The following is a 26,548-nucleotide window of genomic DNA, read 5'->3' as shown; positions in this document are numbered from 1 at the left end:
TCCTGTGCTTAACTGTTCTTTGTTAAATGGAACTTCCCAAGGATGATCGTAATATCCTGCCTGACTAGTTTCTGTCATGCGAGCAATTTAAACTTGCCTCCCCTAGAATGTCAGAATTCAAACATGATCTGTGCAGCCTCTGCATTTGTTATGTTTGAACTTATAAGGGTCTCTGCTGCAGATATTCTCTATGATTGTGTAACGCTTAGACTTATGGGAGGGGGCTGTGTAGAAGGATTTAGATCGTGTAATACTGTGTGGGAAAAGTACTGTGGATCTTTATGAACTGAAGTTTGTTTGGCATACTCTCACATAATTGGATGGATTACATGCTGAGCCATCCAACTAGGTGCTGGTAAGGTCAGAGTTAAGGAAACCTATAAGGCTAGCGAGTCAGCTGCATTTCCTGCAATCCCCCCTTAACTTTCTCAATTATTTTCAATGGTGAAATACTGTGGTTTGCTTTGAACACACTAACTGTACTCCTGCAGGTGAAGAATATGTGTTGTTGCTTTGCAGTGAGGTGTACACTCTATTGAGCTGCTCGGCAGAGGATCACACCATCTCTCCAAATTGGCAACAAGTATATCACAGAATATATCATTGAAACTGCAAAGAAGATGAACTTTACTAACAAGGATACTTTGTGTATTTTGTGTGAGTAGGAATCAATGAGAAGGGAGGTCGTGAAAATAAACAAAGGACAATACAAGCTATAGGGTAAAATCACCATTGTACCAGAGGGTCATCGCATAGCTCTCTCACGAGAAAGAGATAACTAGTGGTAAATTTTACACAAGAATCACCACGCCTCAGGTAAGGTTCAAGGTTGGAAAGGCAAGACACTTCTGGTAACCTCAGCCAGTACAGGAATTGAACCCACGCTGTTGGCGTCACTCTGCATCAAATTTAGGGGAAGCATCTGGCTTCTTTCTCTCTTGTCAGGAATGAAATATCTTGCATTCATCCCAAAAGCTTCTTGCTCTATCTATTGCCACTCCTATATATGGATTTCTACATATTAAATAAAAAGGAAAACATTGGATTGAGAAATAATACAGAAGTTTATACAAAATGCCTGGTCTTGTTTGCAACTTTCTGACTTCCTGAGAATGGCAGGATGCATTATATTTGACAGATAGTACATTTAATTGATCGCAGGCCAAATCAATTGGTGTCTTATGCCAGCAAACAACTGGACACACCATGTGCTTTTAAAAATAAGGTAAGGATTGCTAAAATGCTGTGCATTTCTCTCTGATCCTTAACAAAGCTTGCAGTGTTACCCTGGTTAGGTACAGCAGATTCTAGAAATCTGAAATAAACCTTTGCCAAGGACAACAAATTTCTCTTAAATTTGATCCTTTTTCTTTTCAATTCATTCATGCGATGTGAGCATTGTTGACAAAATCAGCATCTCTAACTTCCCTTGAGGAACAGGATTGGCACAAAGATTAGAAGGAACTTGCAGTCTCAGTAAGTGATATGTCACTGCAGGGGATAGATCTGCCGCAGGATTTCCAAAGCCGTAACCTGAAATGGGATTGGAAGGAGGAGTGCAGGATGCCTTCACTATTCTACTCCCCTGTTATTTCCTCAGGTAGTGGAATGGCCAACAACTTTTGAAGTTGTGCTGGTGCCAAATAAATCACCCTTTTGACCTCAGAACTCAATTAGCATATTATGCACTAGGAACACCAAACGAGCTGATCTCTCGCTATTGTCAAATGTCAACCACAATCACTACTGAGGGAGCAGAAACCCTCTCAGCCCTGTTTGGATTATAAAAACCCTATAGCTGGAAAGCAGAAGAATTGCTTTTGAAAGTGGACTATGGAGATTCAAGAAGGCAGCTCATCACCAAAGTCTCAAGAGCAACTACAAATGAACAATAAACACTGGCCCAGCTATCGATGCTCACATCTCATGAGTGAGTAAAATAAAAATCAGACTGCAATTGAGAAACTGGGTCTTTGTGTCTGAAAGCTTCTGCAGCCCTACAACACTCAGAGATCTTACTTGTATCCACTCCATTCCAGTTCCCTGTGCACCCCAATTTTCTATTGTGACCTGGTTTCAAATTTTATTTGATCAAACTTCTTTGGGACGTTTTATTACATTAAAAGCGCTATAAGAATGTTGATACCTAAACACACAGGGTAAAAATCTCTACCTGCTGACTGTAAGGATCTTGCTCCTTAATCCAGTTATTTATATAGAAAGCTAATTCTCCAAGTTCACACAAAGTTGACAATCTCAAAAGTCAGCAGATGGATCGTCTGGGAATTGGTAGATTTCCCAATATTTGATGTGTTATTCAGTGGAGATTGGGCCTTCGGTTATATTGTAAATGGAGCTCTACCTTGTGTCTAATGATGATTTATTAGCTAGTGCCTGATGGAAATAGACTTAATGTAATAGCCTTCAGATTCCTCACCTCGAGAAACAATATCCTGTGCAAAGAAAAGCCTTGGCAAGACAGTGTTGACTTCAGTTTCAGTAAATGTTATCTTAAAGTGCAAATATTGAAAAAGGATACAAAAGGACCTTTCCACACGTGGAGGGGTCACACTTGCTCATAAAATGAAAGTTGTGTTGAGACTCATGCTTTACAATGTGTGAATAAGTAAAGAGAAAATTTGTTATAAACTTATACTTTCTGAAACAGATGGTGTCCTTTAATGTAAGAAACAAATAACATACAAATAAGAACTTACTTCCCTTTAAATAAATGTCCAAAGTGCTTCACAAAAGCCCTTTGTCCCACATTGGGTGGTGCTTGGGGTGGCAGGTTTTAAGGAAAGCCTTCAAATGGGTAGGTAGGAGTTAGTGGAGAGATGGAGCAGTTAGGGACAGAATTCCAAACTATGGGTCCATGACAAAGGCATGGTTGTCACTGGTGGGAAAAGGTGTGGGGAACGGACTGTTCATCTGTCCTTAGTTGTTGCCTGACCTGGTAAGTGTTTCCAACACTTCAGAGTCATAGACACATACAGCACCGAATAGGGCCTTTGACCCAAACTGGTCCATGCCAACCAAAACGTCCATCCACACTAACCCCATTTCTCTGCATTTGGCCCATATCCTTCTAATCCTTTCCTGTCCATGTATTTGTCCGAATGCCTTTTAAATGTTGTTAATGTGCCAGTCTCAACCACTTCCACTGACAGCTCATTCCATACGCGTACCGCCCTCTGTGTAAAGAAGTTGCCCCTCAGGTTCCCTTTTACTCTTACTCCTCCTACTTTAAACTTATGCCCTCTAGTCAGCGATTCCCCAACACTGGGAAAAAGTTTGAGTGCATTCACCCTATGCATGCCTCTCATGATCTTATAGACCTCAATAAGATTCCACCTCAGTCTCCTAGGCTCGAAGTAAAAAGGCCTGGTTTATCCAACCTCTTCCTATAACTCAGACCATTGAGTCCAGGCAACATCCTTGTAAATTTCTTCTGCATTCTTTCCAGTTTAATAACATCTTTCCTATAGCAAGATGACCAAACTGAACACAAAACTCCAAGTGCGGCCTCACCAGCATCCTGTACAGCTGCAACTTCCCAACTTCTTTATTCAGCGCCCTGACTGAAGGCCATTGTGCCAAAAGTCTTCTTCACTTCCCTGTCTACCTGTGGCCCCACCTTTAGAGAACCGTGCACTTGAACTCCAAGGTCCCCTCTGTTCCACTACACTCCTTAAGGCCCTACTATTAACCATGAAACTCCTACCTTGATTTGACTTTCCAAAATGTAAGACTACACACATATCTATATTAAACTCCATTTGCCATTTTTTTTCAGCCCACTTCCCCAGCAGAACAAGGGCCTGCTGCAATTTCTGAGAACCTTCCTCACTGCCCACGGTACTACCTATTTTAGTGTCAGCAGTAAACTTACTAATCATGCTTTGTACACTCTTATCCAAATCATTGATATAGATAACAAACAGCACCGACCCTGAGGCACTCCACTAGTCACAGGCCTCCAGTCCACCATTACCCTCTGCTTCCTACCATCAAACCAATTTTGAATCCAATTTGCCGGCTTATCCTGGATTCCATGTGCTCTAACCTTCAAGAGCAGCCAATCATGTGGAACCTTATCAATGGCTTTACTGAAATCCATATAGACTTAGTCTACCCTACCAATGTCAGAACCTGCAGTATCCACAGTGTAATGCTCTTTTTTCTCCATTTCTTTACTTACAAGAAATAGGAGCAGGAGTAGGCAACCTGGCATGTCAAGCTGCTCCACCATTCAATAAGATCATGGCTGATGTTTTTGTGGACTGCACTCTCCATAACCCTTAATTCCTTCACTGTTCAAAAATCTAACTATCTTTGACTTAAAAATATTCAATGAGGTTGCTTCAACAGCTTCACTGAGCGGGGAATTCCACAGATTCACAACCCTTTGGGTGAAGAAGCTCCTCCTCAACTCAGTCCTAAATCTGATCCCCCTTATTTTAAGGGTACACCCCCTAGTTCTAGTTTCACCCACAATATTAGAGTAAGTGATATTGTTAAAAAACACATGCAATGAACCCAGCAGTCAAAAAACACAGCTGCTTTCTTGAGGTACTGTATTTGAAATTGATTGGTAGATACTTGTGAATTATGTACCGAGTATGAAAAAACTGAAATCCTAAATTAGAAGGATTAGCCGTGTAGACAGAAGCTGCAGCAGAAGCTTCCTGTTTAAAATTGCACTGTCATCTCTTGAAAAACAGATGTTCTCAGAAACTGGGGCCCCCTTCTGCACATTCTAACATCAGCCAAGCTCAACATGGACATAACCAGTGAATAATCTTTCAATAAGACTGCAAATACATGTGATTTTCTGCTTGCTGGAGGCAGCAAAAAGGTGAGGTTGCCATGGAAGAAACTTCCCCTCTTCTTGTTATTTCTGCGATTAAGTTCTGGATGAGAAGGTCTATGTGTGACTACCTTGACTCACCACTCAGAATTAAGATGGATAATTAATTAAGGGGTACAAAGTGTCACCTCGCCAATCATCTGCCTCCACAGTGAGCAAGAAAAGTGGCTAGTTTCCCAATTTAGAAGCCATAGCAATCTGCCTGCCGACTCTGGAAGGTGGGGGGTATCCAATTGCCCCAATCTGGGTGTGGGGGGATCAGAGATATCAGCCTCTGAAAGCCATCTCCTGTCCTTGCCTCTGAACCCACTAAAACCCACTTTCCTGTGAGAGAAAGAGAAATATCTTCTTGCTGCGGCATTCCCTGAGAAGGAGGCCACACATGGTAGATTTCAGGATTCAGAACTGCTGGCCTCCGACTGCTCAGCAACCTCTGGTGATTCAGATCTGAGAATCGGGTGACACCCCTGCCCTTGCTGGCTCTCAGCTCTTAATTTACAGAATTGTTGGCAATCTGTAAGTTACTATGTCATTGGGACCAGCATTGCTACTCACCAGGTAACAATGTTAGCTCTCTCAATATTTTAGCTCTCTCAAGTATTTTAAAAAGGGTAGAAAATCATGGCCAATAAGATCATAGGTTCACTATCTCTTCAATATTTACAACACAACTCAGTACAGAAAGCTCCAGTTTCAATGACCATCTCTAGTTGGATTGGCCAGACATAACGAGCACCAGTAAAGGACTCCAATAAGGGCATAGGAGTATTCATTCATGTGGTTATGTTTTCTGTTTATAACCTACCAAGAATCCTTTGCTCACAAATTCATGGTTACTTCACAAGGCTTGCATCCTTCTTTTTCTATGTTAGTTACCTCTTCAGCTCATTGTCTAGTTCTATTCACTGTTTGGTTGATGATGATTCACCGAATTGATCATCCTTCTTCAAACTACATGCCTTTCTTTGTGCCTGTATTCCTCCCACAGTCCCAATGACTGAAACACTCTATCTTCATCCTCAGATTGTCCTTCAATGCATTAGTGAAATAGATTGTTTCTTTCGACTTTTCAATTTTTTTTACGTGTTGCCTTAATCAAACAACCATAATAATTTATGATTTGGAGATGCCGGTGTTGGACTGGGGTGTACAAAGTTAAAAATCACACAAATCACAGTGATGGAGCCCTCCACTATCACCTGATGAAGGAGCGTCGCTCCGAAAGCTAGTGTGCTTCCAATTAAACCTGTTGGACTATAACCTGGTGTTGTGTGATTTTTTAACTTAATAACTTATGATTGAGATGAGGAGAAATTACCCGACTCAAAAGGTTGTGATTCTTCAAAATTCTCTACTCCAGAGGGATTCAGATGCTTCGTCATTGAATACAGATAATGCTGGGATAGATCGATAGACCTGTCGTCTCTCAATTAATCAAGAACTATGTGAAATCAACAGACTGTGATTGTGTGTTGATTGGTCCCTCACCAAGTGGGCGGGGGAGCAGAGGTGGATGGATCTTATAGTCTACCACTGCTCCCATTCTTATATTCCCTTTGTTACGCTCTTAAGACATCAATCTGCCAATAGCTATTTACTACCTCTATATACTTCCTTAGCTCATTTCAACATTGTCCTATGCTTTTGGGTCTGAGTTGGTTCCTCAGTTTGTCAATTTAAAACAATACATTGCGGCAAATGTAGTTCAACGTGGACAAATGGAAGGTCATCTGCTTAGGACTCTGAAATAACTCTACAGAGGCCGGTATCTCTTACCAAGTCACCCTTTATTTTCACATGAAAAGTCCACTGACTCCATCTATATTTCAAGCTGCTGCGGAAAGGCAGCCAACATCCTCAAAGACCCCTCCCACCCCCAATTACAATCTCTCCCTAGCTCTTCTGTTGGGCGGAAGATATAAAAGCTTAAATGTACAGACCAACTGGTTCAAGAACAGCTTCTTCCCTGCTGTTATCAGACTTCTGAATGGACCTCTCAAATTTCAAATCTAGTGCTGATCTTGCTTTTTGTGCACCTTCTTTGCAGTCGTAACTTTGTATTCCTCACTCTGTCTAATCACCCTATGATCTTTGTATGTTATGATCTGTCCATACTGCATGCAAAACAAAACCTTTCCTTATACTTACATACATGTGACAATAATAAATCAAATCAAGTCTTTGACATTGAACCAGTTCCCTCAGACTGCCAGGATGTCTGACAACTTCTGTTTTTTTTATCTGGTTAGCCTGGGCTCCCTGATTAGACCAAATTAACTGCCCCAATCAGGGAACTCATGTCCTGTGACATCCACCTGACTGACCTCATTAGAATCACTACAGATTCAAGGAAAATAAATCTATTGTGGTTCTGTTCGCCAAGCCGGGAATTTGTGTTGCAGACGTTTCGTCCCCTGTCTAGGTGACATCTCAGTGCTTGGGAGCCTCCTGTGGCACACCAACTAGCTACGAAACGACACGACCAGCTATCCTTAGTAGCCACACACGCAGATGACAAGCAACATGAATTCGACTGGGACAACACTACTATTATAGGTCAAGCCAAACAGAGAACAGCCAGGGAATTCCTAGAGGCATGGCACTCATCCACAGATTCAATCAATAAACACATCGACTGGACCCAATATACCGACCACTACAGCGGACAGCTGGAACTGACAACTGGAAGTGGCAGGTACAAATCACTACAAATGCCAGAGGAAAGATCACAGGAGCACCTCACAGGAGGCTCCCAAGCACTAAGGATGTCACCTAGACAGGGGACGAAACGACTGCAACACAAATTCCCAGCTCGGCGAACAGAACCACAACAACGAGCACCCAAGCTACAAATCTTTTCACGGTGGCACAGTGGTTAGCACTGCTGCCTCACAGCGCCAGGGACCTGGGTTCAATTCCCGCCTCAGGCGACTGACTGTGTGGAGTTTGCACGTTCTCCCCGTGTCTGCGTGGGTTTCCTCCGGGTGCTCTGGTTTCCTCCCACAGTCCAAAGATGTGCGGGTCAGGTCAATTGGCCATGCTAAATTGCCCGTAGTGTTAGGTAAGGGGTATATGTAGGGGTATGGGTCGGTGGGTCGGTGTGGACTTGTTGGGCTGAAGGGCCTGTTTCCACACTGTAAGTAATCTAATCTAATGTAATCTAAACTTTGAAAATAAATCTGATAAAGATCTTAGTAGTGAGAAGACAAGAACTCAAGACTCAGAGGTTTGGATATCGATGTGCATAACTGACAAAGAGCTAGTGACATATAGAAAAATCAAAAATTAAATTGTAATTAAAAGTGCAACATTAACCTTTTATCTTAAGAGGCAAGGACACAAAAGAAAAGGAAATTATGTTCCAGGTGAACAACACTTGGCCTATCTACATCTGCAATGCTGTGCATAGCTTTGAACAGTCTTCTGCTGAAAGGATATACTAACTTGGAAGACGGTACTTCACAAATTCACCAGAAGGATACCAGGATTAAAAGATTTAAAATTAGACTTATGACATTCAGGATTAAAATTAGGAACAACATTTCCTCAGAAGGGTAGTAGAAATCTAGACATCTCTCCCCAAAAGGCTAGGAGTCCGGTTACATGAAATTTACATGACATTAATCACGTGGTTTTGTTTTGTTAAGTAAGGCTAGTTATCAAGGAAATGATGGGAGAAAGACATGAGGATAAAGTACAGACCAGGCATGATCCATCTGAATTACAGAACAGACATAATGGGATGAATGGCCTCCACAAGTTTCTACGATTAACCCAATAGTGGAAAAGAAGCAGTAACCAAAGTTTATTTCATTCTAATGGATTGAATTTTCAAAGCTTTGGTGCAGTAAGAATTTACAAGTCTCAGGAGAGGGATTGAAATGCACAATCTTCTGATTCAGAACCAGAGGATCACCAACATTAGTCAATGTGAAAACACCTATTTTTATATTAACAAACTCAAGCTGAACTTACCTTGTTTTTAATCATCCACTTCACAAAGCGGTTATCATAAGGCTCATTCTCTTCCATCTCAGAGAGATCCACATCTAAAGAAAACATTGTGCAAATGTTAAGAAGAATTGATTATTTCATTAGTTAGGTTATGGTGCATGGTGGCATTTTTCATGTCTTTGAGACTCCGCATCAAATAGAAACAAACATTGACCAAACAGATCTAGGAACTCCAATACTCTTAAGTTAAAAAAAAAGCGCTTGTGTACACACCAAATATAGCTTCATTGCTGCATATTGATTTCAGAGTGTAGTAAAAAATGAGATCTGCAGATGCTGGAGATCACAGCTGCAAATGTGTTGCTGGTCAAAGCACAGCAGGTTAGGCAGCATCTCAGGAATAGAGAATTCGACGTTTCGAGCATAAGCCCTTCATCAGGAATAAGAGAGAGAGAGCCAAGCAGGCTGAGATAAAAGGTAGGGAGGAGGGACTAGGGGGAGGGGCGATGGAGGTGGGATAGGTGGAAGGAGGTCAAGGTGAGGGTGATAGGCCGGAGTGGGGTGGGGGCGGAGAGGTCTGGAAGAGGATTGCAGGTTAGGAGGGCGGTGCTGAGTTGAGGGAACCGACTGAGACAAGGTGGGGGGAGGGGAAATGAGGAAGCTGGAGAAATCTGAATTCATACCTTGTGGTTGGAGGGTTCCCAGGCGGAAGATGAGGCGCTCCTCCTCCAGCCGTCGTGTAGTTGTGTTCTGCCGGTGGAGGAGTCCAAGGACCTGCATGTCCTCGGTGGAGTGGGAGGGGGAGTTAAAGTGTTGAGCCACGGGGTGATTGGGTTGGTTGGTTCGGGCGGCCCAGAGGTGTTCTCTGAAGCGTTCCGCAAGTAAGCGGCCTGTCTCACCAATATAGAGGAGGCCACATGCTCTGAAGGTTCACCCATTTAACTGTGTGAACCTTGGCAACAAATGCCAGTTGCATATGCAATGTGAGATACTGCGTCATTGTCCTTAAGGTAAATAGCCATTTTCTCAGAATGACAAGTAATCAGGGGAAGGACCTCTGCCCTTGCTTTGTAATCAAAAAATCATTCAACCACTGCCCATAGCTGAGACCTGTCAAATCTGTTTGCATGAGGGATCATACAACAACTGTGCTAGTTTACATGGGTGAACATACCAGCTCCTGACTGGAACATGCGTTGTCTGGCCATTTTGTTTTAATGTCTTCCAGCACTTGGCATCCGGCCCAGTAAATGGTGTGGGTCTTTCGTTCACACAATCTCACAACCACTTCTGAGTAATCCAATGGCGAAGCAAAGTAACAGACAACCACCTACTGACAGACCGTCGTCTGCAGTGTACCCTTGGCTCGCTTTCAGATCAGAACTGTGGACCCATTTATCTTGCACCAAGTCTCGTAATTTGTTGAGTCTGAGATCAGACATGAATATACGGTGGGTCTAATCCAATTTTCCATTCATAACAAAACTCCTCTATTACTTTTGTAGATCATTCAAGAAATGGAAAGAAATATTTCAAATCCAGCTATGTGTCACAGCTGGCATCAGTACAGGATCGAGGTACCTGAGGAAAGTTCAGTGGTGGTGTTGAGTTACTAAATGCTCAGCGCTTTTTCTGTGCTTTGGATGGAGAGAGGGGAACAACGGGGAAAAGCACTTACCTACTGCGGAAACATCGGCAATCATGAAGTAACCGCCTTCGGGGATGATTGGCTTCATCCTGGCAGCATGGAGAAACTTGGCCATGCGGTTGCGTTTCGCATCCAGCTCACGAGGTAGAGACAGGAAGTAGCAATCCTTATCTGTCAGGCGGCCATATTCCTTCCAAATACCTTGGGCAACAGCTTCCTGTGTACAAGAAGACGACAGATAGCCTCAACTGGGGTGCTTCACTGCATTTTCCCAAATAGGCCCAGTTTTGCAGTTTCAAAAGCTCACAAAAGGCTCAGTGCAAATATGAAATGAAGTGTACAGCTCAGAAATAGGATATTTGGCCCAATAAAGGCCTCCTGCGACCCCTTTTATGTTCACATTAGGAGGAGTAGGTCAATCAGCCCCTTGAAATTGCTCTGCCATTCAATAAGATCATGGCTGACTTGATTACTCTGCCTTCCCGCCTAACCTTTCACCCCATTGCCCATCAAGAATCTACTTCATCCTTAAAAATATTCAAAGACGCTGCTTCAACTGTCTTTTTAGGAAGAGAGTTCCAAAGGCGTTTGAGAGAAAAAAAATTCTCATCGCTGTCTTAGGTGGATGTCCCCTAACTTTTAAACAATGATCCCTTAGTTCAAGATTCTCCCATCAGAGAAACATCTTTTCCACATCTACCCTGTCAAAGCCCCTCAGGATCTTAGATGTTTCAAACCATCCATCACTTTCTCTTCAAAGCTTCAGCAAATAAAAGCCTAGTCTGTCCAACCATTGCTCAGAGATAACCTTCTCTGAACTGCTTCCTGAAATATGGTAACTGATACTGTACATAGTAATAACAAGGGGAAGCGATGGTCAAATGTATGTTAGACTAATAGTACAGGAAATGGTCCGGGGACCTAGGCTTGAATCTCATCATAGCAGACAGTGCAATTTGAATTGAAAACATCTGGAATTAAAAGTCTTATGATGACCAGCGTCAACGAAAAAACAACATCTGGTTCACTAATGTTCTTCAGGGAAGGAAATCTGCTGTCCTCCCTTGGTCTGACCCTACATATAACTCCAGACCCATGCCAATGCTATTGACTCTATGAAATGTCCTAGCAAGTCATTCAGTTATACTGAATCAAGGAAGCAATGGCCTCGTGGTATTATCGCTGGATTGTTAATCCAGAGACCCAGGTAATTTTGGCAGATGGTGGAATTGGAATTCAACAAAAATCTGAAATGAAGAGTCTAATGATGACCAAGAAGCCATTGTCAATTGTTGGAAAAACCTATCTGGTTCACTATTGTCTTCAGGGAAGGAAATTGCCATCCTTACCCGGTCTGGCCTTCATGTGACTCCAGACCCATAGCCAATGTGGTTGACTCTTAACTGCCTCCAGGCAATTAAGGTGGGTAATAAATACTGGCCTTGCCAGCGACACCCTCATCTCATGAATGATTTTAAAAAAGCTTCACAGGACGCTCCCAAGCACTGAAGATGTCATCTAGAAAGGGGATGAAACGTTTGCAACAAAAACTCCCAGCTCGGCGAACAGAACCACAACAACGAGCACCCGAGCTACAAATCTTCTCACAAACTTTAAAAAAGAAACTCTACAAAGCCTAAACAAATGAAATCCAATATCAACTAAGGCACTGGAAACAACAGCCCAATAATCCCTCCAAAGCCCTCCTTATCAACAGGTCTGGGAGAGCTGTCTCACAGACTAGTCAGATAACAGTCTAACACAGTCATACTCATGGTATCATATCTTACAGACAATATCCCAGACACCACCATTGCCATTCCTGAATATATCCTGTCCCACTCGCAGAATTGACCAAGAATACAGTGGTATATGGGCAGGAGGGAGTTGTCTTGGGAATCCTCAATGTTCACTCCAGACCCCATGAAGTCTCAAGTTATCAGGTCAAACACGGGCAAGGAAAGCACCAGATGATTACCAAGCACACCTCAGTTGATGAATCGGTACTTTTCCACGTTGAACAACACTTAGAGGAAGCAGTGAGGATGGCAAGGATGTAAACTGAGCTCTGAGTGGGGGATCTCAATGACCACAACCAAGAATGTTTTGGCAGCAGCTCCACTGCTTGAGATAGGTCGGATCCTAAAGGACATAGCTGCTAAACTGGGTCTGCAGCAGCTGGTGAGGAATCTAACAAGAGGGACAGCATATTTATCCTCATCCTTACCATTCTGCTGGCTGCAGATACATCTGCCCATAACAGTCTCGGTAACAGTGACCACTGCACTGACATTGTAACGAGGAAGTCCTGCCTTCACAGTGAGAATACCCTCAAATATATTGTACGTCACTACCACTGTGCCAAATGGAACAGACAGTAAACAGATCTATCAATGCAAGACTGGGAATTCATAAGGCACTGTGGGCCATCAACAGCAGCAGAACTCCAGCACAATCTGCAACCTCATGGCCTGGTATATCCCATTCTTAATCATTACCCAAAAGCCATGGGATCAACATAAATGAAGAGTGCAGGTCAGCATGCAGGAGCAACTCCAGGCATACCTAAAAATGAGGTGTCAACCTGGTGAAGCTATAAAACAGGACTACTTGCATGCCAAACAACATACGCAACAAGTGATAAAGAAAGCTCTGCGATCCCACCCAGTCTATGCCCCTCATTATTTTATAAACCTCTATAAGCCTCCAACACTCCAGGGAAATAAGCTCTAGTCTATTCAGTCTCTCCAGTGCTGAAGTAATTAAAATAATTAAAACTATCCAGTGCTGGCAACATGCTTCCAAATAATTTCTGCACCCTCTCAAATTTAACAACATCTTTTCTATAGAAAGGTAACCAGATTTATACAAAGTATTCAAAAAGTGGCCTTACCAATGTCCTGTACAACCACAATATGACACCCCAACTCCTATACTCAATGCACTGACCAGTGAAGGCAAATGTGCCAAACACTTCTTCACCATCCTGTGTAACTTTGACTTCCCTTTCATGAGACTATGCAGCTGCGATCCCCAGGTCTCTTTGTTCAGCAACACTCCCCAGGGCCCTACCATAAACTGTATAAGTTTTCCCTAATTTGCCTTACTAAGAATGCAGCACCTGACATTTATCTAAATTAAACTTGATCTGTCAATCCTCAGGTTACTGGCCCATCTGATCAATGTCCCGTCATACTCTGCGATAATCTTCTTCACTGTCCACTATTTGATCTATTTTGGTGTCATTTGCAAACTTACTAGCCATGCCTCCTATATTACTGCTTCACAATAACCTGCTCACTGATGCCCAGTTTGGGTTCTGCCAGGGCCACTCAGCTCCTGACCTCATTACAGCCTTGATTCAAACATAGATTAAAAGGTTCACTCCAAAGGAGAGATGAGAGTGTATCTCTTGACTGAATGTGTCATCAAGGAATCCTACTGAAACTAGAGACAATGGAAATAATGAAAAACTTATCACTGGTTTGTGCATACCTGACCCAAAGGAAAATGATTGTGGTTATTGAATGTCAGTCATCTCAGTCCCAGGACATCACTGAACATGCTCCTCAGAGTAATGTCCAAGACCTAAACGTTGTCAACTACTTCATTAATGGTCTTCGCTCTATCATAATGGCCAATGCTCAGCAGTATCTTTGACTCCTCAGTTACAGAGTAGCCAATGGGAATGCATCAAGATCTTGACAATATCCAGATTTGGGTTGAAAAGTGGCAAGTAACATTTGCGCTACCCAAATGCCAGACAATGACTATAATCAACAAGAAAGAATCTTACCCTCATCATTTGATGTTCAATGGTATTATCATCACTTCATCTTCAATTACAAACATCATGGGAGGTACCATTGTTCAGAAATTTACTGTGGCTACAGGAGCAGTTGAGAGTCTAGGAATCTTACAACCAGTAAATTACTGGAAGGTCTGCCCATGACTGAGGGGCACAAAATGGCCAAAGGCTGCTCATGGTTAATGCAGCAGAAAATAAAATCTGATTGAAGATTTGTAGCTCGGGTATCCGTTGTTGTGGTTCTGCTCGCCGAGCTGGAAGTTTTTGCTGCAAACGTTTCGTTCCCTGGCTAGGGAACATCATCAGTGCTGTTGGAGCCTCGTGTGAAGCGCTGCTTTGATGTTTCTTCCGGTATTTATATTGGTTTGTTCTTGCCGCTTCCGGGTGTCAGTTTCAGCTGCAGTGATTTGTATGTGGGGTCCAGGTCGATGTGTCTGTTGATGGACGTTCTTGCCGTTTCCGGGTGTCAGTTTCAGCTGTAGTGGTTTGTATATGGTGTCCAGGTCAATGTGTCTGTTGATGGAGTTTGGGGATGAATGCCATGCTTCTAGGAATTCTCTGGCTGTTCTCTGTCTGGCTTGTCCTATGATAGTGGTGTTTTCCCAGTCAAATTCATGTTGCTGGTTGCCTGAGTGTATGGCTACTAGAGATAGCTGGTCGTGTCGTTTTGTGGCTAGCTGATGTTCATGGATGCGGATTGTTAGCTGTCTTCCTGTTTGTCCTATATAGTGTTTTGTGCAGTCCTTGCATGGTATTTTGTAAACTATGTTAGTTTGGCTCATGCTGGGTATTGGGTCCTTTGTTCTAGTGAGTTGTTGTCTGAGCGTGAATGTTGGCTTGTGTGCTGTTATGAGTCCTAAGGGTCGCAGTAGTCTGGCTGTCAGTTCTGAGACGCTCCTGACGTATGGTAGAGTGGCTAGTCCTTTTGGTTGTGGCATGTCCTCGTTCCTCGGTCTATCTCTTAGGCATCTGGTGATAAAGTTGCGTGGGTATCTGTTTTTGATGATAAGAAAACGACAAACACATAACCTCAACACCAAGGAGAGGGAAGCACTGAAAGCACTGAAAAATGACAAAAACATAATCATACTACCGGCAGATAAAGGCAGAATGACGGTTATCCTAGATAAATCAGACTACATCAGTAAAGCACAACAAATACTCGCAGACACCAACACCTACCAAGTGAAGGATTCCGACCCCACACCACAACTCACCAATAGAATAAACAACACACTAAGGAATCTACAAAAAAAACGGACAGATAACCAAAGCGGACCAGCAAAGAATGAAACCTGAAAGCAACAACACCCCCAGATTCTATGGACTACCCAAAGTACACAAACCAGACATCCCACTCAGACCCATAGTATCACTACCAGGGACACCAGCATACAAACTGGCCAAAGAACTACAACAAAAACTGAAACACCTAGTCAGCGGATCCAAACACTCCATACAATCAACACAGGAATTCTTGGACGTCATCAGGAATACACACATAGACAAAGAAGAAACCATGGTATCATTCGACGTGACGGCACTGTTCACTTCAATTGACAAAACCCTAGCCAGAGAAACAATAGCCAACCTACTGGACATACATAACAGAACACAGGAGGCCGAACCTATCAACAAGGACGGCATACTTAAACTACTGGACCTGTGCCTCACCACACACTTTACATTCAACAATCAGATATACGAACAAATCAACGGAACACCCATGGGATCACCAATCTCGGGACTCATAGCAGAGGCAGTTATGCAAAGGTTAGAACATACAGCAATACCACAAATCCAACCCAAACTCTGGATCAGATATGTGGATGACACCTTTGTAATCATCAAAAACACAGATATAGAAAAAACACACCGAATCATCAACGCCACACTCACAGGAATCCGATTCACACGAGAAGAGGAAAAGGATAGCCAACTCCCATTCCTAGACGTGTTAGTAGAGAGAACACCCAACGGAGAATTCACCGCAAGGGTACACAGGAAACCAACACACACAGACCAAGTCTTAAACTATGAAAGTAACCACCCCAACACACACAAACGAAGCTGCATCAGGACACTATTCAAAAGGGCCACAACACACTGCAGTACACCAGAACTGCGAAAAGAGGAAGAGGAACATCTATACAAGGTATCCGCCAAAAACGGATACCCACGCAACTTTATCACCAGATGCCTAAGAGATAGACCGAGGAACGAGGACATGCCACAACCAAAAGGACTAGCCACTCTACCATACGTCAGGAGCGTCTCAGAACTGACAGCCAGACTACTGCGACCCTTAGGACTCATAACAGCACACAAGCCAACATCCACGCTCAGACAACAACTCACTAGAACAAAGGACCCAATACCCAGCATGAGCCAAACTAACATAGTTTACAAAATACCATGCAAGGACTGCACAAAACACTATATAGGACAAACAGGAAGACAGCTAACAATCCGCATCCATGAACATCAGCTAGCCACAAAACGACACGACCAGCTATCTCTAGTAGCCATACACTCAGGCAACCAGCAACATGAATTTGACTGGGAAAACACCACTATCATAGGACAAGCCAGACAGAGAACAGCCAGAGAATTCCTAGAAGCATGGCATTCATCCCCAAACTCCATCAACAGACACATTGACCTGGACACCATATACAAACCACTACAGCTGAAACTGACACCCGGAAACGGCAAGAACGTCCATCAACAGACACATCGACCTGGACCCCACATACAAATCACTGCAGCTGAAACTGACACCCGGAAGCGGCAAGAACAAACCAATATAAATACCGGAAGAAACATCAAAGCAGCGCTTCACACGAGGCTCCAACAGCACTGATGATGTTCCCTAGCCAGGGAACGAAACGTTTGCAGCAAAAACTTCCAGCTCAGCGAGCAGAACCACAACAGCAGCAGAAAATGGCTGATAGAAGTTAAAGGGCTTGCAAAAAATATTTGTTTAGTGTGGTCTTCAAAAGTAGAACAACAGTAGCTCTGTACACTCAAGGTTACTGGATTGAGATAGAATCCACAGCTGCAGTTGCTTATGCATAAGGCATAGATAAGAACATTTCACACTACTTAGTTATTTCTCTTGAACTATTTATCAATCTGTTAGAATACTAAGACTAGGTTTCAGTTAAGATTCTTCAAATAATCATAGATATGGAATCCAAAGTAGTTATAGATCCACCTATATACAAAAAAACTAAAAGCATTGAAGTAAAAGATTCAAACCACTCTCAGACAATAAGAGTAGCTCCCATATCAATAAAGGGAGATAAGAGAGTCTGTTAATACCATGAAACCGTGGAGAACCGGCAATAGACCACAAGCATGTGTATCTCTTTGTCATTCAGTGATATGATTTCCTTATTTGGAAACACATTAAAATTGTTGACTGCGGCAGTACTTCCTTTGGGTTAAGGACTATCAACAGTTAAACTATGTCAAGTAAATTTTTGAGGCAAGCTTGACAGTATAAGGTGCTATACCAGAGAGCCAAGGATAACTTAGCACTGCTGACCAATAGCAATTGCTTGGGGGGGGGGGGCAGGGGGCGGGGGGTGCACAGTCTAAGTTTAAACTATAAACGTTAAGACATTCTGAAGCTTTGTGTGTGCCTTATTGCTCTGGAGAAATGAAGTTGTACCGAAAATAAAGCCACAATAAAAAGTGATCTGAAACCACTCCGCAACTCGGACTCTCATTGGAAAAGGAGATCTATCACTCACCTCCCAGCTCTCCAAAACCTGTCCACCATTTGAAAGTCACAAATCAGGAATGTGACTGAATATTCCCCACTTGCCTGAATGTGTACACCTCTAACGACTCTCAAAAGGTTTGATACCCGAGTGTAAGCTGACACACACCTTTAAACATTCACTCCTTCCACCATTAATGCACAGTAGCAGAATTGTGCACCATCTGCAAGATGTACTGCAGAAATTCACCAAAGATTCTCAGACGACAAATTCTAAACTCACAACCACCATCTAGGACAAGGGCAACAGGTACACTGGAATATAACCGGTTGCAAGTTGCCCTCCAAGCCGCTCACCATCATGATTTGGAAATATATTGCCATTCCTTCAGTTTCACTGGGTCAAAATCCTGGAGCTCTCTCCCCACCTATCATTGCAACTCGTTACTTCTTCCTCATGTACTTAGTTAGCTTCCCTTTAAACATATTTATACAAGTCAGACCATCCATTTCATGCAGTACTGAGTTCAAAATTCTAACCATTTTCTGAGTAATGATGATTCTTCCTGAATTGTTTTGTTTCTCAGTGACGATCTTAAACTTATATTGGAAACTATTAGGTTCATTGCATAACGATTTAATGGATCAGTGATCTGGAGAATATAGAAAACATAACCCTTCAGGTTTCGATCAGCTTCTGGATTGTAAATCAAATCAAATAATTTACAACTCAACATGTGCATTCATGCCTTGGAGTAGAACCTTGAAAAACAGTTCAAACCTGTAAGGGAACAATTTTCTTCCCATGCAGAACAACATGTGGGTGGAGTACATATTTCCTCAGGTACTGAACAATTATGTCTAAGATTGCTAACTTTACCTCAAGTCTTTCTATACCCTCTCATAGACTTTCCTTAACCACCTATCAACACAGATCAATCAATTTAAGGACCTAGACAGACAGGTGGGAGAAACAAAGTCAAAATGTTCAGGAAATGTTGTTAAACAAAATAATCTACCCAGTAGAAACCCACATGTCCATGTGAGTTTCCTCCAGGTCCTCCGATTTCCTCCCATAGTCCAAAGGTGTGAAAAACTTGGCCCGTTGTATCCAGAGATGTGCGAGTTTGGTGGAATGGTCACAGTTATTGCAGTTATGGAGATGGGGGGAGGGGGGTTTGGGTCTGGGTGGGATGCTTTTCAGAAGATCAGTGCAAACTCAATAGGTTGAATGGCCTCTATCTGCACTGTAGGGATTCTATGATATGAGGTAATTCACTTGTGAATGTGTATATATGATGATTAATGTTTATGACAAGGAGATAAAAAGTGTTCTTCTAAAGCGCATTAGGATCCTGGAGCAACTATATGATTTGTCATGGAACTATACATCATGAATATAAATTGACCAAGTAGGTGGAATTAGAACACTGTGAACTCTCAAACTCTGCTCCAGGCCAGACTACAGCATGGACATGAACAGCTGAAGATATATTAGTCCTTACCTCATGTAATTATAAGCCAGAGTCTGGTATATCTATGACGAACTACAGCAGTATTTAGTTAACGTATAATGGGTATAGTGTTCTTTTGAAATCTAAACCTGAAGATAGCCCATGACTTTACAGGCAGGTCGAGGAGAAGGTAAAGAACCGAAACGACATGAAAGTGGAATAGTTTAAACAGCGGCTCAATTAAGCTTTTTTTTTAACTCTCCCTCAAAGCATAACTCATCTGACATTCTAGCACAAATGAAGAGATCACGGGTTGGATCCAACAGTGACTGGAGCTTGCAATTGCAGCATGAATCTTCCAAGAGCATCAACTACTGCCAGATTTCTGCCCTCAGACCTATTTTATTAGCGTGCATCTGCCCCCCACATTTCTGAGCCAAACTACAGATACCACAGGACTAGGAAATGGAGAGCAAATCTTCAGTCCAGCTGAATCCTCACAGTAAGACTGTCAAGCAATAATTGGTGATAGGTTAAATCATTGAATAACACACTGATTAGCTTAAACACCTTTTTAGTAAATTAATAAATGAATAATGTCACGTAAGTGAATAAGGGAATTTGGGGATGATGTAGATGGGTAGGGCTACAAAGTGGATGGCAAGGAGACAGAGAAGATTGGGTAAGGGGTCACAGTGGATATGATGGCTTGGGGAGACAACGGGGCATATTTATCATTGGCTTCTTTTTGGCCCTCTAAATCTTTCCTGGCCAACTATTAAGGTCGAGACAAAAAAAACTGCAGATGCTGAAATCCAAGGTAGACAGGCAGCAGGCTGGAAGAACACAGCAAGCCCCCAGGCAGCATCAGCAGGTGGAGAAGTTGATGTTTCGGGTATAACCCTTCAGGCAATTTGAGATTTCAGAGAGTAGGAGACATTTTTGGAGGGATTAAGTGCCAAGTAATTGCCCATCACAAGTTTAAATATCCCAGACAGTTACTTAGCCATCTCCAAGGGGTCCCAGCAATCACTTTTCAGGATACATCAGGCCTCTCTACCTACCTTGAAACTACAAGATCTGGACCAGTGAGCTTTTTGACACTTCACCAAATATACTCAGGTGTAGAAATAAAATAAAACAGAGAGAGTTAGGAAGTGAAAGGACTTAATTTACAAACAGATCATTTCATTGCATCGGTGATCCACTTCACAACAAACCTAATGCCATAACAGATACTACAGGGTAACATTGCCGCTTTCCCAAGTGCACTTTGCCATAGACAGAACTTGACATAGAAGATTTCAATGCATTTCTTGCACTGCGCTGAATATTTTAGATGTATCATGTTTAGACCATATGAGTATAACAGAGAGGCAGTGCTGCCATCTAAGGACCACTTGGCTACAACAAATGCCTCTCTGAACTTCAAGCCTGCTTTGCTTCCCATCAAATATTATGAACTAAAAACAGTCCAAAATGAGGCAATAAAAGCCTTGCACTGAATGAAACTTCTGGATAAATCAAAACACAAATGGATGCCTTGTCTGAGGCACGTGTAAAACAGTAGATATAAAATTGTATTACTTCCTCCAATGTGGAACTTTGAGAATGATCTCCAGCCCAGGAATTCCCTTGGAATGATGTTCCATCTGGTTGAGACCTGCAGCATCTGTCAACTCAGGAGAACAGCAAAAGCTAACCGAGAATTTTAATCATGATTGAAGACAAGAACATAGGACAGAAACAAGACCATTCAGCCCACTGGGTCTGCTCTGTCATTTAATAAGATCACTGCTTATCAAATACTTTAATGCCTTTTAGCTGCCCCATCCCTATAATGCTATTAATAATCAAAAATCTATTAATTTCTACTTTAAATATACTCACAAACTGAGCTTTCATAGCCTTCTCATAGAATCATAGAGATGTACAGCACAGAAATAGACCCTTCAGTCCAACTCGTTCATGCCGACCAGATATCCCAACCTAATGTGGTCCCATTTGCCAGCGCTTGGCCCATAGCCCTTGAAACCCTTCCTATTCATATACCCATCCAGATGCCTTTTAAATGTTTAATTGTACTAGCCTCCACTACTTCCTCTGGCAGTTCATTACATACACAGACCACTCTTTGCATTGAAAAGGCTGCCTCTTAGGTCTCTTTTAAATCTTTCCCCTCTCACCCAAAACCTATGCCCTCTAGTTCTGGACTCTCCCACCCCAGGGAAAGGACCTTGTCTATTTACCCTATCCATTCCCCTCATGATTTTATAAATCTCTATAAGGCCATGTCTCAGCCTCCAGTGCTCCAGGGAAAACAGATCCAGCCTATTTAGCATCTCCCTATAGCTCAAAACCTCCAATTCTGGTGACATCCTTGTAAATATTTTCTGAATCCTTTCAAGTTTCACAACATCCTCTGTGGCTTCACAATCCTCTGGGTAGAATGAAAAGTTCTCTTCATCACAGTCCTAAATGGGCATTCCCCCTATATTTAGAACTGAACAATCTGGTTCTTGATTCCCAAAAGAGGGGAGACAAATACTTGTCTCTTTAAGTATCTTGGTCACCTCTCAGTCTTCAAAATGCCAGAGAAAATAGGCCTAGTTGGCACAATCTTGCTGTATAGGAAAGTACTGCCAGCCCATGAACATGTCAAGTGAATCTTTGTTGCATTTTCTCTGTGACAATAAGATTGTTCCTGACATAAGGGGATTAAACCTGCACATAATATTCCAGATGCAGTCTAACCAAGTTCCCATACAAGATAGGAGGACTTCACTTACTGTTCTCAAATCCTCTTGCAATAAAAGCTAACATTTCATTAGTCTCTTTAACTTTTGTCTGTACCTACATGTTAGACTTCAGTGACTTATTGATGAGGGAACTCAAGGGCTTTTGCATATCTATGCTTTCCGAACTCTCATAATTTAAGAAATACTCTGCACATCTGTTTCAGCTACCAAAGTGTATAAACTGACATTTTGCCGCATTATTTTCCATCAGCCACATTCTTACCCGATTACTAAGCCTATCCAAATCTTCCATAGTTTTGGCATGGAGGGGACTAAGATTAAAGAGGTTTACACCTAAATGGTATTTAATACTGACACCCTCAAAGCTGATCTTTGAGATGAATACCATTGTCAGTTAGCTTGTATCATAGTAGCCTTGCACTTTCCCAGTCCAGCTGCTGAAGGCACGTGTCCCAGATTTTCCATTCCATTCCATTTATTAGGTTGATTAATGCAATAAATTCACAAGTAATGGGATGAATGTTAAGTGAACCTCCAGCTTAGGCAATGATAATTCAGTGTCCCACTGCATTTTAAGTGCAACTATTTGCTGTAATCCTAAATTCAACCTCTGTATTCAATTATAAAGGACATGACCATCATACATGGATAAAAAAAATGATCTGATGGATGTAGTCAGCATGAATTTTCATGGTTAACAAATTTGTCGAAGCTTTTTGTGGATGTTTCTAACAAACTGATAAAGGGGAATCAACAGATGTAATATATCTGGGGGGGGTGGCGGGGGTGTGGGTGGAGGGGTGATGGTCACTCCCTCCCCAGTAATATTCTCACTGTGCTGTTAATCCAGAGACCCAGGTGTTGTTCTAGAGACCTGAGTTTGAATCCTCATTGTGGAATTTGAATTATTTTTTAAAAAATCTGCAATTAAGAGTCTATGATGAACATGAATCCATCGTTGATTGTAAGGAAAATCTATCTATTTCACTAATGTTCTTTGGAGAAGGAAATCTGCCATCCTTACCCTGGACGGCCTACATCTGACTCTAGACCCACAGCAATGTGGTTGACTCTTAACTGCCTTCTGGGTAATAAGGGATAGGCAATAAATGATGGCCTAGCCAGAGACACCCTCATCACATGAATGAATGAATTATGATCAAGCCCGTGTAGGTAGCTGGTTAGCAAAATTAAAATTATTTTTTATTCACTAGTTGGACATGAGCATTGCTGGCAGGTTAGCAATGATTGCCCATCTCTAGTTGCCTTTTAATAGGTGCCAGTGAGCTGCCTACTTGAAATGGTGCAGTCATAAGTATTCAGGCAAAGCTCTATCAAAAAACAATGGTTTGACATTGTATTGCAATCACTGAGAACTTTCTTCCTCACCAGGCTCTGTTCTTCAACTCCCAATGGTTCATGTTCCAGGCAATGATAAAGAAAACACTTCAAAGACAATCTGCAGCTCTCCTTAATAATGTCAGCATTGACCTTAATGATCAGAAGGAACGTCGTGAAACTTGAAAGGGTTCAGAAAAGACTTACAAGGATGTTGCCAGGGTTGGAGGTTTGAGCTAGAGGGAGAGGCTGAAAAAACTGGAGCTATTTACCCTTGAGTATTGGAGGCTGAGGGGTGACCTTATAGAGGTTTATAAAATCACGATGGGCATGGATAGGGTAAATAGACAACGTTTTTCTTTCCCTGGAGTGGAGGAATTCATAAGTAGAGGATGAAAGGGGAAAAATTTAAAATGGACCTCAGTGACAACTTTTTCACGCAGAGGGTGGTGCGTATATGGAATGAGCTGCCAGCTGAAATGGTGAAGGCTGGTACAACTGCAACAATTTAAAAGGCACCCGGATGGGTATATGAATAGGAAGGGTTTAGAGGGATACAGGCCAAGTGCTGGCAAATGGGACTAGATTGGGTTGGGATATCTGGTTGGCATGGACAAGTTGGACCGAAGGGTCTGTTTTCGTGTTGTACATCTCTATGACTCTATGACTGGGAGGAGTTTACTATAAATTGCTCAAAATGGCAACAACTTGTCTATCAAGAAGCTTCAAGCTTTGTGTCACGAGGTCTTAATGATAAATTGGAAATTATTACATGCACATAACCACAGGACCTTCCGTCCCTGCACCCTGCTAGTCAAAGGTCTGAAGTGCTGATATTGACAGTGTATTTTAAAATCAATCGAATGACAAGGAATGTAGGGCATTGTTTAGCAAATACTGAGAGAAGATGTGATATTGAACAATGTGTATAGAAATGGACATTTAGTTGGAACTTTTACACACCCATAAAAGGCAAAAATTTGGAGAGCAAGGCTTCCAAGTCAATAGCTACCAAAATGTTACTCAACTCTGCCAATGTCTGAAAAGCAAAATCACTTTTGCAGATTTTTGAAGGAGAAATGTGAATCATTGTGTAGCCCAAATGAATATGTTTACTCCTACAAATTTTACTTGTACTCAGTTAAGAAAAATGGTAAAGAAGTGCCTTAATCTCTGCTGATTCCCAGTGCTCAGCCTCATATGCCCTGTGCCATTTCTGAAATATTTCTGAACCAGATCCTATATAAATGTAAATTGCTATAAATCAGCAGTTACGCTCACAGGTACAAAGTTATCAGTAGCAAGGAGGAAAATCCTAATCCGACATAGATACATTAGAGATGTTGGATCTATCTTCAACATCCCTGCACCTAAATATAATTCCTCAAAAATCTGGACTAAAAAAAACAAAACTTCATGAGTGCATTTTGAAAGCCTCAAATGTCAGTGAATTAACAACATCAGAATGCACTGAAAATAAAGAACTTACTCCAAAGCACCGAGGTCAGCTGCATCTGGAGTCTGTTATAAATGTCACACACCAACATTCTTATTTTTACAAACTTAATTCAAGAACAAGGCAAACAAAATACAAACAGCCACGCAGCCCAGCTGTGCAAGCAATGACAAAGGATGAGATTTGTTCCATGATCATAGTTCCCATTTCTTCCATGGACCAAGCTTGATTAAAATAGGAAGGTCCCGACCAGTAGTTACAGAGTTGCAACAGGCAAGATCTGGAGCCCTTTGAGTTTACAAAGGAGCCCAAGAAGATAACGTAGTTAATCAAGAAGTGAAGTAGCTGAATGTAGGCAGAATACAGCTGCAGAGAAAATGAACCGAATATGTGTAGCTATTTTTGGTTGGTTGACATTGCAACTACCTTTCAGTTAAACGATATACAGTCGTAATGTCTGTACGACATCATTAGCACATTTAAAGTGGGTGGCATGGTGGCTCAGTGATTAGCACTGTTGCCACACAGCACCTGGGACCTGGGTTCAATTCCCACCTCGCGCAACTGTCTGTGTGGAGTTAGCACATTCTCCCCGTGTCTGCATGGGTTTCCTCCAGGTGCTCCAGTTTCCTTCCACAGTCCAAAGATGTGCAGGTCAGGTGAATTGGCCATGCTAAATTACCCATAGAGTTAGGTGCATTCGTCAGGAGTAAATATGGGGAATGGGCCTGGGTGGGTTGCTCTTCGAAGGGTCGGTGTGGACTTGTTGAGCTGAAGGGTCTGTTTTCACACAGTAGGGAATCTTATCTAAAGTGTTTTCATAGCTAATAAAAGCGAAACATTCAAGCAATCAAACAGCACTAGATAAATTATTCATGGGGATTAGAAACTCAGTACAGTGAAAAATAAGACAGCGAGTGGAATTAATTGGATAGCTGTGTCAAAGTGCTGCATCACAAATGTGATGGGACCAATGGCTTTTGCCTGGACTGGAATCCTCTATGAATAACCCATTCAAACAGAGTACTAATTGTTTTCTGTAGTCACTAGTTAAAAGGTCTTCCTACCTGAACAGGAGTGTTGCAAGTATAAATGGTGTTTTGTTGAACAGTCTGAAGATGTTTTATCAGGTGCGCTGGACCAATCGACCAACCAAGCTGTCGGAGGAGATTTTAAAAAGCCACATTATAAATGTTTGGTCTACTACATTCTGTAAAATTCGATGAAACTATTTTTGAAAAATTAAAAAAAAGGTATTCAGTTATATAGAATCTTTCACAATCTCAGAATAACCCAAAGTGCTTCACAGCCAATGAACTATAGCCAAGTGTTGGTTCCCAATACAGGGGGGTAGGGTGTCACCATTAAAAATGACCAATGTGACTAATCTGCATGTGTGCAGTTGCACTTGTAACTGCTCTTGATGCACTTTCACAAACCAATTGTAATTTTAAATGGTTGCAAAGAAACAGCATCCTTGCTGCATCTTAAGGTCGTTAGCCCTGAATAACTAATAAGCTTCAATGTCAATGAT

The 26,548-nt window shown here is 42.1% G+C and overlaps 1 protein-coding gene across 3 annotated transcripts in view; it reads right to left on the bottom strand.

Moving 5' to 3' along the window:
- Positions 1-26,548, bottom strand: part of LOC132818842 (kynurenine--oxoglutarate transaminase 3-like) — a 76,717-nt gene that overhangs the window by 4,896 nt on the left and 45,273 nt on the right. For all 3 annotated transcript variants that reach the window (XM_060829975.1, XM_060829976.1, XM_060829977.1), the window contains 3 exons: positions 26,082-26,171; positions 10,503-10,689; positions 8,846-8,919 (listed from right to left, as the gene is read on the bottom strand). In XM_060829975.1, coding sequence (XP_060685958.1) covers positions 8,846-8,919; positions 10,503-10,689; positions 26,082-26,171 — 351 coding nt within the window. The remainder of the gene's footprint in view (positions 1-8,845; positions 8,920-10,502; positions 10,690-26,081; positions 26,172-26,548) is intronic.

Source organism: Hemiscyllium ocellatum, chromosome 9 (genome assembly GCF_020745735.1).
Source record: "Hemiscyllium ocellatum isolate sHemOce1 chromosome 9, sHemOce1.pat.X.cur, whole genome shotgun sequence".
Taxonomy (NCBI): domain Eukaryota; kingdom Metazoa; phylum Chordata; class Chondrichthyes; order Orectolobiformes; family Hemiscylliidae; genus Hemiscyllium; species Hemiscyllium ocellatum.
Note: the sequence above shows the minus strand (reverse complement) of the source record. Positions and strands in the feature narration are given on the sequence as shown.